General features: G+C 39.3%; 1 protein-coding gene across 12 annotated transcripts in view; it reads right to left on the bottom strand.

The window, feature by feature from the left end:
* The window catches only part of ppfia4 (PTPRF interacting protein alpha 4), a 460,378-nt gene that overhangs the window by 61,323 nt on the left and 384,595 nt on the right, over nt 1-14,460 (bottom strand). For all 12 annotated transcript variants that reach the window (XM_069941636.1, XM_069941629.1, XM_069941638.1 and 9 more), the window contains exons 9-10: nt 8,791-8,874; nt 3,948-4,079 (exon numbers count right to left, since the gene is read on the bottom strand). In XM_069941636.1, the coding sequence (XP_069797737.1) occupies nt 3,948-4,079; nt 8,791-8,874 (216 nt within the window). The remainder of the gene's footprint in view (nt 1-3,947; nt 4,080-8,790; nt 8,875-14,460) is intronic.

The raw sequence follows: 14,460 nt of genomic DNA, 5'->3' as shown, positions 1-14,460 counted from the left end.
ATCATTCCTTTCACACAGAGACTAAAAAGTAATTAATCTCATGTTATGTCTGACAGGACATGTTGCATTCAACAGTGATCAAAGAGGGGACCAGATGATCTTGTTTTTAAACATTCTTCCAAAAGTCTTACGTTAGATAACTGAGAACCAAGTACAATATCAATGTTACTCGTTATGCACACCTTAAGTCATGGGTTATTATAATCAGAAACATGGCCTTACTGTATGGTTTTCCTCATGACTTTTACCTCACAAAGATTAGCGTATACAGAGCCGTTGTCATACCCACACTCCTGTTCGGCTCCGAATCATGGGTCCTCTACCGGCATCACCTACGGCTCCTAGAACGCTTCCACCAGCATTGTCTCCGCTCCATCCTCAACATTCATTGGAGCGACTTCATCTCCAACGTCGAAGTACTCGAGATGGCAGAGGTCGACAGCATCGAATCCACGCTGCTGAAGATCCAACTGCGCTGGGTAGGTCACGTCTCCAGAATGGAGGACCATCGCCTTCCCAAGATCGTGTTCTATGGTGAGCTCTCCACTGGTCACCGTGACAGAGGTGCACCAAAGAAGAGGTACAAGGACTGCCTAAAGAAATCTCTTGGTGCCTGCCACGTTGACCACCGCCAGTGGGCTGATATTGCCTCAAACCACGCATCTTGGCGCCTCGCAGTTTGGCGGGCAGCAACCTCCTTTGAAGAAGACCGTAGAGCCCACTTCACTGACAAAAGACAAAGGCGGAAAAACCCAACACCCAACCCCAACCAACCAATTTTCCCCTGCAACCGCTGCAACCGTGTCTGCCTGTCCCGCATCGGACTTGTCAGCCACAAACGAGCCTGCAGCTGACGTGGACATTACCCCTCCATTAATCTTCGTCCACGAAGCCAAGCCAAAGACATTTATAAAACAAGACTTTTTAGGAGTCAATGATGCTTATTATTTTAATTCTTTGGATATGCCACAAAATGAATGAGAGAATGAATACTTCACCCAAGAGAAAGGAACATTACAGACAACTGGATTGTAACCAGACTTGAAAAATGGAAAGAGAAAGTAAGAGTTAAAAAGGAAAATAAATAACTAAGCTGCAGAGAGAGTAATCAAAGACTATTAGAGTTCCATATTGTGTTTCACTATTCATAAATTAATTGGATTGTAACAGCTCTTTTAACATATGGTGCTATTCAGACTTATGCTGTGGCCAAGTGACAGAAAAAGGTGAACAACATTTCAAGTAATTTGCAGCCATGAGGTCCAGTGGCTCCCAAATGTGAAATAGATTTTAACTTTTAATACAAGCTGGAAAATCTAGAAAGGGAGATATTCATGTCTTTTTTTGGATACAAGACAGCCCACTGCTGAAGAACAGGCAAAGTCTTTCCCATGCCAATCCGAGGGAATAAATAAGGACTGCTTTCAAAATCCCACTTGACAGTTATTGATCCAGTTCCCCTTTAAAGTTGTTAACACATCTCTAATTGGAGCCTGTACCATATAATCTGCTGTCATCATTTGCTCTCATCTCTACCATTCTCCACTCTAGACTCACACATTTTTCCTTATGTTCTTTCATCTGTCTGCTGCCTGTTGCCAAAGTACCTCAAGCACTTCAACTCTATTGCACTTTTTCTGAATTTGATAGCAGGATTCATGGAGCCTTTCCCCCACCATTTTCTCTGAATTCTATGTATTTCTATCCTTAGAGGTACATCAACTAAACTGGCCATCACATTCTGGAATCTATTTCACCCATATCCAATGCTGTATTGGAAACCATTTCCTAGTTTATAATTAAGTTGGGAATAGGTCATACACATCAATGAGATTTAAAGTGATGGCAAGAAGGCATGAAGCAGATGGTGCCTAATTAACTAAAGCAGATGCTGTCCAATGTAAATAATTGCCAGAGTTAAACAGTCCTGATTTTGTTAGAAACCTTAGTCATGAAACACCAATTATAATTTAAAGTTACTTTGATAGGGTCATTGAGTTGCATTACACTGAAGCAAACCCTTCAGATTGTCTCACCTATGCTGACTATCGATGCTAATCCTATCTTCCTATGTTTGGCTCAAACCCCTCTATTGCTTTCCGATCCATGTACCTATCCAAATGGTTTTTAAATTCTATGGTTGCACTCCTCTGGCATTAACCAAATGCCCTCAGTGGAAAAAAAAATTGCCCCTCAGATCTCCTTTAAATATCTCCATTTTTTTTCTTAAACTTAAGTCTAATTTTACACTTCTCTACCCTTATAAAAAGACTATCTATCCTATCTTAAGATTTTCCGTAAGATCAACCATCAGTCAATCGCATTCCATTGAGAACAATTCTGGCCTGTCAAATGAAACCCCATCATGCCAGGAAACAGCTTTGTGAATCACTTCTGCACGCTTTTATGTGTTACCACACCCTTACCAGAGCTGCAGAGATATCTGCATCCATTGGAGCGCTTTCATCCCTAACGTCGAAGTACTCGAGATGGCAGAGGTCGACAGCATCGAGTCCACGCTGCTGAAGATCCAGCTGCGCTGGGTGGGTCACGTCTCCAGAATGGAGGACCATCGCCTTCCCAAGATCGTGTTATATGGCGAGCTCTCCACTGGCCACCGTGACAGAGGTGCACCAAAGAAAAGGTACAAGGACTGCCTAAAGAAATCTCTTGGTGCCTGCCACATTGACCACCGCCAGTGGGCTGATATTGCCTCAAACCGTGCATCTTGGCGCCTCACAATTTGGCGGGCAGCAACCTCCTTTGAAGAAGACCGCAGAGCCCACCTCACTGACAAAAGGCAAAGGAGGAAAAACCCAACACCCAACCCCAACCAACCAATTTTCCCCTGCAGCCGCTGCAACCGTGTCTGCCTGTCCCGCATCGGACTGGTCAGCCACAAACGAGCCTGCAGCTAACGTGGACTTTTACCCCCTCCATAAATCTTCGTCCGCGAAGCCAAGCCAAAGACAAAGATAGCTTAACCAATGTTTTGTACATTTTAACATGATGTCCCAATTCTTATACTCAATGGAGTGAAACTCACAAGTGATTGTAGCAAAAAACACAAAAATGCTGGAAGAACTCAGCAGGTCCTGCAGCATCCATAGGAGACAACGGTATATAATTGGCATTTTGGGCCTTGGACGGTTATATATCGTTGCTTCCTATGGATGCTACATGGTCTGCTGTGTTTCTCCAGCACTTTAGTGTTTTTCTTATTCTCTGTGCTCAAGCAAAGTAAAAATGCTTTATTCATTTCCCGATTGATCTGTTCACCCTTTTCAGGAAGCTATGTGCATGCACCCTGATTTCCCTCTGTGAATCAACCTTCTAAAGTCTTTGCCATATGGGCAGCTAGTATTACATTACCCAAAATGCTTTAGCTCACACTTGCCTGAATTAAATTCCACCTGTCACCACTTCAATCAATTTTCCATCTGATCTATGCCCCTCAGCACCGTCAAGCAACCATCTTTGCTATCTGCAATGCTAGCAGTTTTTGTATCATAAGTAAAGTTACTGATCAGACCACAGATACTGTTATCCAACTTATTTAGACTTCTCACAAAGAACAAACATTCTACATCATCCCATGTGTTTCATCTCTGGACTCCCAGTCTCTTGCTCATCAGGTTAATTTTGGATCCAGTTTGCAAAAACATCATGGACCCCAGGTGCCCTGACTTTCTAACCACGCAGATCCTTGACAAAAGCCTTTCTAAAGTCCCTACCTTCAGGCAAGGTTATAGACCAAATCTACCACCTTGCCTTAATCAAAAACCCAATTTGTAAGGCAGCACCTCAGTCCCTGCTGTTCGAAGTGATCATAAATCTTATCCGTATGATTTTTTTTTGCCATAGTTTCACTATGACTGACATATAGATTTCGGAACAATGTTGTGTTCACCAAACACCTAACAGTGTCAGAGCTTTTCTCCACATACTTTTTCTTCAAGAGCAGCCATTCGTTCCTTCAGGTGAAGCTGTAGTCGCTCGTTTGATTCCGACAGCAGTCGATCCACAGTGTCCGATAAACGCTTGTTATGTTCTTCGTTCATCTTTTCTCGTTGCCGAGCCTGCAATCAACAAAGGGATTGTTGTTAATATAATTCCAATGGATATATACCTACTAACTGGATAGGTATTGCCTCAAAATGATTTTAGGTGTTTCCTCCAATGTGAAGACCACAGATAATCTGATTTGTGAGAATTAATTTCACAACGTATCATGACTGGGTCCAAACACTGACTTTGGGCTGTTAGTCCAATGACAATCGTCATAGTGCAGACTTACAATTAATACCATTGTTCTAATAAAGTTATTAATTTATTTGTTGTTTTACCATCAGATGATTACTACTTGAAGAATAAAAATTCATTTGTGTTTATTCTATTTGCTCTGTTTCTTTACATTTGCATCCTACATTTTTTGTAGGATTGAACTGTAAGAGCAGAGCAAATATCTCTTTCAAAGTCAATGTCAAAAAGCCGAGGTTCAAATTTATTGTCAGAGTACCTACATTACAAGCCTGAATATTCCTCTTCCTGTGGACAGGCAGAATTTCTACTTATCAGAAGAGCAAACTGTACTCAAGAAAAAGATATGTATAGAAAAGAGAGAAATGTAAATAAAGGAAAAAAAATTTAGAATATTCAGAATGTGCAAAATAAGAGCCCTTCAATGAGTCTCTGATTGAGTTTTTTGTTGAGGAGTCTAATGGTGGAGGGGGAGCAGCTGTTCCTGAACCCAATGGCATGAGTATTGTCGTACCTACACCTCTTTCCTGATGGGAGCAGAGGGAAGAGAGCATGTCTTTGGTGATGTGGATTCTTGTTAATTGCCACTGTTCTCTGACAGCAGCATTCAATATATAGATTTTCTCCATGGTGCTGTGATGTACTGGGCTGTTTCCATTACATTTTGCAGGCTTTTCTGCTCAGAGGATTGACGCCTCCATACGACCGTGATGCAGCGGGTCAACACACTTTCCACTAAACATATGTAGAATTTTTTTTGCCAAGGTTTGTGATGTCATTCTGAACCTCTGCAAACTCCTGAGCAAGCTGAACTTATTCTAAAACTTTCTCCTTTTGGTCCTTTCAATGGCCACCACTGAAGTTGTACAGCAATAAAAGTATTTTGAATATCTCAGAAATCTAGATATTATAGTTTTAAAAAAAATTTAGGCATACAGCATGGTAACAGGGCATTTCAGCCCACGAGCCCATGCCACTCCATGAAACCTATACCCCACAGTATTTTTTTTGAATGGTGGGAGGAAACCAGAGCCCCTGGAGAAATCCCACACAGATATGGGGATAATGTACAAATTCCTTACAGACACCCCAATCCAGTCCTGATCGCTGGTGCTGTCAAGGCGTTGCGCTAACCGTGACTGGTTGATGGAACGACATCAACAATATGGTATTCAAATTCTTAAGAGCCTGGGAAATGCTGAACAAATACCAGCTAAATAAAGCAGTCTGAGTTACTCCAAAGCTGATTATATTTTGAAGTGGTTATATTCAAATTTGAAAATTAATTAAATCACTGTGTTCTCACATTTTTGGTTTATTTTTGAAGTTCATTGAAAATGCCCCATTGCTTCCATGTGACAAGCAACTGGGTTATAAACAACTTTCTAAAAAAGATGCCAAATGCAGAGAATAAAATGATGTAACATAATATTAGTAATAAAAATGCCACATAAAGCAAATACTTATAAAATAATGTAATCACGATTTCAATAAGAGTTTTGCATTTGTACCCCAACAGTTTATTTTTGTAGATAGACATATCCAACAATTAACATGCCTCAACAGAAGGGTGGCAAGATTATACTAATCCCAAAATAATATAATTTTATTTATAGTATGGAAGGTTAATGTCATTATAATATCCATGTATTAACATGAATATGTTAGTTTGCATTTAAGAATGAAGATAAAACTTCTACCTTTAAATCATTTTCTACCAAGATAGGCTAATTTTCCTTTTAAGATTGTGAAGGATCAATTTACCTATCTTAGCATTACAATTACTAGGAATTCTAAACATCTTTTTCAGGAAAAATTTTCTACTTTATTAAATCAGGTCAAATTATTGCTATCAAGATGATCACCTTTATCTATTTCCATGATTCATTGCATCAAAGCTATAAAAATGAACATTTTACCTAAATCCTTACATCTTTTCCAATCTATATCAATTTTCATTCCTAAATCCTCTTTTGACTCATTTGATTTGCTTCATACAGCAAGGAAAATGTCCCCGCTTAAATAAAGCTTATTTTCAAAAAAACTAGAAGGAATGGTGGATTGGCATTGACTAATTTTAGATTTTATTATTGAGCAGTCAATATACAAAATTTGGTTCTTTTGTTACACTTCGCTAATCTCTTTGACCGCTCTTCATGGGAAGAAATGGAACCAAATTTTACTAAAAGTACTTTTATGGTGACAATCTTAAGGTCTTTTTTTGCTGCCTTCTTTATATAAACTAACTGATAATCCGATAATTAAACATAGTTTGAGAATATGGGCATAATTTAGAAGATCTTTTGGATTTCAGAGATTTTCTCTTGCCAGCCTTATATCTAATCATCTTTTTCCACCTTCTTTGCAAGATACTGTCTTTAATGACTGGCATAGATTTGGTTTTAAATGTTTTAAATGCCCTTTATTTGAAACAATTTTGATTCCGTTGAACAAATGGTGGCAACATTTTGTGTGGTTAGTTTGATTGAGCTCTGGATTTTTTAAATCATATAAAGCTTTTTTGTAGTAATTTCTTTTGTTTTAATCTTATAGCACAATATATAATTGTACTGTTTAAGTATTTATAATGTATAATATAAATACCAATAAAAATATTTTTTAAAATAAAGAAAAAAGCATGAAGATAAATACATTAGCCAATGACATTCTTGTCTCAGATGAGGAAACCAGTCCAGCTGTGGAACTTTTACGATTTTTTCCTCCATGTTGAAAATACTTACACTTAAGGTTAGTCAAATCAATTTTTGAATTGAATGAAAGAATAAGAAACCAGAGCATGAAGTGGGCAAAGACCCCGACCATTTTATTTATCGTGCCTCCTCAAACTTGCGGCAGGGTCTGGACGAGTGGGAAAATAGGCTGAAAATGGCAGATGGAATGTAATGTGGACAAGTGTGAAGTGTGGCAGTTTGGAAGGACTAACCAAGGTTGGACATACGTGGTAAATGGTAGAGCACCGAGGAGTGCAATAGAACAGAGGGATCTGGACATAGAGGTACGTAATTCCCTCAAAGTAGCATCACAGGTCATAAAGAGAGCTTTTGACACGTTGAACTGCATAAATCAAAGATTTGAGTTTAGGAGTTGCCGTGTTATGGTGAAGTTGTTTATTTTTTTGCAGTTTTGATCACTGAATTACAGGAAAGATATCAATAAGTCTACAAGAGTGTATGAAAAAAAATGATAGGTGCATGGATGGGAGGGGTCTGGAGAGCAGTGGTCTCGAGGCAGATCAATGAGGTTAGGCAGAATATTAGTTCAGCATGGACTAGATGGGCAGGAAGGTCTGTTTTTGTGCTGTAGTGTTCAACAGTCTATGTATTTGCACACTGCTATTGAGACACATTAGGCTGAATCGCAACAGCTGTTAGCTGACTTTTTTGTACTTTGCATGCTTGGTCACATGTCAAAGTCTGAGGCAATCTAGAAGGATGATTAAGGCCATTGGATTCATCACTCATCTCAGGAGAACATGGAAGTGCTGAAGAAAGATAACCGATGCACTTTGCATCCAGTCTCTGAACTCCATCACTTACCCCCATAATGGAATCTTCCCCATTAAATCAGTTTCTATTCAAGTAACCCCCAGTAATACTCATCCTCTGCTTTAGCCGTTTGTACTAAATCAATGAAAACCTGTCATCCAACCTTTGTTCGACATGACATTTTTAAAAATTATGTCTTTGGATTACATTTTTCTGTCTCAAATAGAGAATATGGAATGTAAATTCATCCTCTGCAGGGGCTGAACATGTAATATAATAAACACGAGAGTCGAAACTACTGCTGAAATTTGGTTCTTGAGCAGTCACTATATTAAGCTTTTAATGTATACAACTAAGGACATGATTTATATTTGGTGTCTAAAGAAATTCCTTCATTTTCTTTTTAATTTTCACTCCTCTGTCTCCTCCCAACAGGTTCGGAGATAAAGGGAAGTTTGAAATGACATAAATTATAAATTGTCACGGTCTTGCAAAATGGTTCTCACCTAAGGGAATAACAGTGTAATTGATTTGATATGAAAACTCCCAAGGATTCCTATTTTGCTGGTCTTTTTTGTAAGCAATTGTCAACATGATTTTTCAAGAGACTGGGATTTACAGCTCCTTGTGCTGACTGCCCACCAGTATTATCTCCATTCCCCTTTGCAAACCTACATATTTGTTGCCATTTCCTCAAGATCCTATGTTCAAAAATAGTAAAACACATAAGGTCTACTTGCGACAACCTTGTGTCCATAGTGCTGACTTACAAGCTATTTTCTGAAGCTCACTGATGTTTTCTTTATATTTAATATGAAGCACTTGAGGGAAAGCATGTGTTAGTTCATTTATTTCACAATTTTTCATAATCAACTAAATGAATTGAATAATAAAATAAACTGACCTAAGCAGGTGGCCAAATGATTACTATGTAAGAAAGCATCATAATTTAAATACAAATTCCTGCAAGGCATTTTCAGTTAACAACAGCCCAATTTTCATTCAGCAATAATATACAACATACACGTCCAAGTTCTTGATTTTTTTCTTCCAGTTGGCTCTCCAGTTGTCTTAAGCGTTCTTCTATGCTCCCATGTCTTTCTTCGGCCTAAAAGAAAAAGGGGGGAAAAAAAATCATTCTGCATTCACAAGGCTAGTTTATCTGGACAGAAATGCACAAGCCAGAAGTTGCAGAGGTTGGAGGTACCCAATGACCTTGACGGACAGGGTTCATGACACCACTCAAAACCAAGTGACATGCACTGAAGAGGAATGTCCATCTCATGGTTTTTAAATCACTTGTCACTAAGCGCCCTTTGATGGCATCCCTGATGAAGCGGCCAACCCCAAGACATTGACTGCCTATTGCTTTCTGTGGATGCTGTGTGACTTGCTGAGTTTTCCAGCATTTTTGTGTATTGTTCTAATTCTCCACCGTCTTGTTTACTTCGGTTCAAATGAATCTGCATTTAATTTTTTAAAATTTTTCACACTATGAACCATATTAACCAAAATACACACAAACATTTCCCTCGTGAATATACACAGTGTCATTTTCTCCCCTTTTTCCCCCCTCCCTTCCCTCCCTCCTTCCCACCTCCCTCCCTACCCACTAAATCTGCATTTAAATTAAAGCAAGTCAAAAAGATTGGTGGAGAGCAAAAATAAATAGTTCTAACATCTAATCCCATAAAAGTTATTTGGGTGCTCCCTCTCTCCGGCTACATTTGTTAGTTTCACCTTTTCCACTTAGTGTGGAGCTGCTCCGAGCTCTAAATTTACATCAGTGCAGGGTCTGATTTACTGCACTAAGTTTGGAACAGAGGCTGTCCAATTGAAACTGGGTGGTGTGCAAAATGTTGTGGAAATATAAAAATACAAGCATTTAAGTCAACATTTGCTCCATTTGCTTTTGTGTGTTCTGGAAAAAATTTGAGTGTTGTGGGAGTGGTAAAGAACATACCCTACACTCCATCCAAATATTTACAGTTCTGATGGCTACATGATATGTGATACAATAGTCATGGATGAGTTGACAAACTATCATCATCAGTCTTTTGACTGTAGGTCAACAATTGTCCTAATAATGAGCCATTGCCTACTCCCAGAATTGAAAAACATTGACAACTGTTGGCTTTCAAGCGTGCTATGTCTATCACATATCCTAATTTAAATTATTATTCCACTGCATCTCAGTACTTCAAAAACATTTTTCTCTCCAGGGTGTAGGAGACTAAAGTCCCTTTTCCACTGGCACCTTGTTTCAAGAATTAACTGAGAATTTACTGGGACAGGGTCCAGTGGAAAAGGAACATTGTGCGGATGCCGGCGTCAAATGACGTCATTTCACACTGGGGATTAACCGCCTCTACCCCTACTCATATTCCTGGCATTTGCTGACACCAACATGCTGATAAATCCAGTGGAAAGGGGACAGCAGAAAGTCACCCATTTCTAGTTGAAGGTAGAACACTCCAATTCCCAGAGATGAGTGTGCTCAGTGGAAACGCAGTCACTGTCCCAGTTAAGGGTGACTCAGTGGAAACAGCACAAAGGGCTTCCTATCCAGGGACATTACACGACCAATGTACTGGGATGCCAGTGGAAAAGGGGTTTAAGGGGGAACCTTAAATGGAGATATAAAATCAGGAGGGGCATGGAAAAGGTAAACAATCACAGTCTTTCTCCCGGGATAGGGGAGGGTAATGGCATAGGTGCCAGAGTTGCTGTAATGACAACACTACTGCTATACAGACCCGTGGAGCCCAGGAACCGGAGACAGCAGTCCCCTGAAGGGTCCAACTGCCCAGTCTGACTGCTGTCGGCTGCATGCATGCTTTAAATGGTCCATTAAAGATGGCAGTGCCGATGTAGATCAGTGGCTACAAGGGTTTGCAGACACTTTGGAACTAGAGACTGGCCCAGAGCACCGGAAAACAAGACCAGCCCAGTTTGAAAAGGAGAAGTAGAGGATACAATCCACAGGATGGTGTCCTTGGCGGTAGACCAATGAAAGTCTCTGAGGCTGAAGAACACACAGGCAGTGCGACTGTTGGTAACTCAAAGTGAGGAATCCAAGCAGGCTATGGGCTGCTGGTGACTGCAGTGAAAGGACTCACACTAGGCTGTGGACTGCCGGAGACTGGCTCGAGACTGGCTGAAGGGGTACCAGGAATCAGAACCGGGATGCCAGAGGGTGCCGAGAGTATTGGAGGCTTCCTGATCATGTCAGAGGTTTGCATCTGGAGCTTGGGTTGCTGATGGTTTGGGCAGAAGGCTGTGTGATTGCAGAGGCCGTGGGAGCATTGCAGGCAAATCCATGGACACTCAGTGACTCTGGCAGAATCTCTTTTGCTTCTCTTTCTCGGATTATAATGGGCACTGGGCAATTTTTGCTTATAGCAAATCTTTGCCTGCCTGACAGTTAACTAAAACAGATTGCGAAGCATCACATTTTCAGTTTTATTACATAACAATGAAATAATCTCGAATCTTAAAACTAGATGGAAAATTTAAGGTGAAAGGGAAAATATTTCAAATAAATCTGCCAGAAGAAAGCAGATGAGCTGCCAGAAGTAGAAGAGCAGGTATAACTGCAACAATTAAAAGACTTTTAGGTAGGAAAATGAATAGTAAAAATTTACGGGGGTTATTGTTTGAACTTGGGTAGAAAACATGGGTGATTTGGGCTGAAGGGCCTGTATTCAAACTGTCAAGCTCTACTACTCAATACATTTTGTCCTCCCACAGTAACATCAGTCATCCTAGTTGTGAGAGATGGGAAAATTGATCTAAAATTATGAACATGGAAGAAACTAAAGTTCATCAGTAAAATGGCTGTAACCAGTTCAAACAGGATAAGCTTGGGGCTTAGGATGCAGGAAAGCAGAGTCAGCACGATTAACATAAGAATCTTCTAGTCTTTGTGACAAGACCATAGGACTAAGATAAGGAATGGTAAGGTACAATAGAATGTAGGAAGTTGAGGTAGTCTGGATCAGATAAGGGTCTCCTAGCCCTGGACAGAAGTACCAAGTCATACATTTCTAATTAGCTAACCATACACAGATTTATACATATGAAATTAGCCAACCCTAGATAGAAAGAGTCAACTCTGCATATCAAGAGACTGTAGCCCAGAGAATCAGGAAGGTGTGAATAAGGACAATGACATGATGGGGCACCCACAGGATACCCCCTGGTTCTCCAAGTGTACTGAAACTGCACGTAGGCAGGAAGGATTACCTATGCCAAACCCATCCAGGGGGCAGAAGAATGTAAGGGGGAGGGCACTCTGATACTGAAATTGACTGTATAAAAGTTGGGTGAGCCCCAGTGTATGTGTGTATTCCCAGGGTAAGGGGAAGCACCCAACTTTGCATTGTTGTAGTAATAAATGTTCTTTGTTCTCAATTTTTGTCTCGAGCAATTTCTTTAAAGGTACTTTAATTTCTAACATAGTGGTATAAAATTCTCTGTCGGTGAGAAGTTAGCAAGTGCTGATAATTTAATTCTGCATAGATTACAACCTCTGCATATCAGACAGGGAGCAATGCAAAATTTAAGTCATTGCATGACTGAAATATTTATAAGCTGATGATCCATCAACAACTTAATAACCTCAAATAATAAAACTTGAGAAAAAGATAGAGAGAGAGAGAGAGAGAGAGCAAGAAGGAGAAAAATCATTTTGAGAATTAAAATTTATAGCAACCACAATATATCCAACTTTAAATATTTTTGGATTTGTGATTTTTATGCAGTAATGACTAAAACTTCTTCCATCTTTCCAAAAAAATCTGTCCAGCTTAATCAGACAAATTATATGAATTTAGTCTCATACTTATGTCTAAAATTAATTGACAAAAAAAAAGGATATCCCTAAACTGGCAAAGTTAAAATTCTAGGTATCGGAAATCTTAAATAAAAATAAAGGAAATGTTCAGCTCAGTGTCTATAGAAAGAAGGAGAAAATCAATGGGTTCACAGTTGGATTCTTTGTCAAACCATTACCTTTTCTCACTTCCATAGATTCTGGCCAACCTGCTAAGTGCTACATAACTTTGTAGACATCATCAAACATTTAATCAGAAATTGATCAGTGCAAATAGTTGGTTGCAGGGTAGAGAAAATAATGAAGTAAACTAATGATACTAACCAGGAATACTGCTGTATGAAATCTACTTAAAATAATTTCTAATATAAATATTCACTCCAATTAAGTAATAAATGGATAAATTGTCTTTGAAGATGTTTTTCTTAGAAACATTCTGGACTGGAGGAAAAGGGAAAGGTGAAGACACCTCAATCAATCAACTCTGTACCATTTTGAGAAAGAACGTTTGAATTAACAGAGTAAACACAAATGTTTGCAGATGCATTGATTGAAGTAATTAACAGTACAGTGACAACATTTTAATTTGTGTCCTCCAATACCATCAGCACTGAAGCATCAGGTGTGTAGAAAGCCATAACGTTCCAATTAGAAAATCATCACCCTTGGAAAATGATTGGGAAATTTGGGTCTGAGTGTGAAGTCTCTTATCCTGGGAATATTCAACCTACTAAATATTATTTTTTGAAGACAAATATAACAAGCATGTTATAGAAATCATACTGAAAATAAATTAAAAGGTGATAAATGAATATTATTCAAATAATGAATGCTCAATGTAAATGTTTCAGAGTGTAGGCCTTGTGCTCTTGCAGAATACAATAACAGAGTTTAGAAAAGCTGCCAATCTTTGAGAAAATACCATAAGGCTGTAGTAGGTCATTTGGCTCTTTGAGTATGCTCCACCATTCCTTCTTGAATGAATCCATTCTCCCACTCAGCCCCACGCCACAGCCATCTCCCCATAACCTTTGATACCCTGATTATTCAGATAGCTATCAACCTCTGCCTTTAATCACCCAACAATCTGACCTCCACAGCCACCCATGGCAGCAAATTCCAGCGGTTCACCACACTCTGGCTAAAGAAATCCCTTTGCATCGCCGTTTTTAATGAGCGCCCTTCAATCCTGAGGCTTTGCCCTCCTGTATTTGACTCTCCTACCAGGGGAAAACAACTCTGCCACAAGAGTAAGCTGTGAATTTGAGACAGTTCATTTCACAGGATGATATTATTATAATATTATTTATTTGGATATGGGCATTACTTGCATTCTCAGAATTCATCTCTCAACCTTGGCTATCTTTAAGAGAATAAGTGCAAGCTGTTGGAAAATTTGCAGTCTGTGTGTAGAAGATATGCTCATAACACTATCAAGTAACACTGCAGCGTAATGCAGCGACGATAAAGAAACAGCAATATATGTTCGAGCCAGAGTGTGCTTGGAAAGGAAATTGCAGGAGATAGCATTCCCATGCAGTTGTCGACATGTCATTCAAATCGTGGGCGTTTCAGCTCTTGAAAGAGTTGTCAAGGAAACCTTTGCAAATAACTACAGTTTCAACCAGCATTACGGATCAGATTATTCATCTGGGGCAATCATTTCTTCCTTCAAACAGCATGATGGAAATGTGACCTACCTTTGAGTAACAGTTTGTTACTTGCTTGAGAAAAGGACATTAAAACTGATTTTCTTTCTTTTTTTAATATGAAGTTTCTTCCTTTTTTATATCCAATTGACAATGAACAAATTATATTAAGCACATCAAACTTAAAGGAAAAGGGATGTACAGATAAGTT

This window comes from Narcine bancroftii, chromosome 5, assembly GCF_036971445.1.
Source record: "Narcine bancroftii isolate sNarBan1 chromosome 5, sNarBan1.hap1, whole genome shotgun sequence".
Lineage (NCBI taxonomy): Eukaryota > Metazoa > Chordata > Chondrichthyes > Torpediniformes > Narcinidae > Narcine > Narcine bancroftii.
This window is presented reverse-complemented; position numbering and strand designations above follow the sequence as displayed.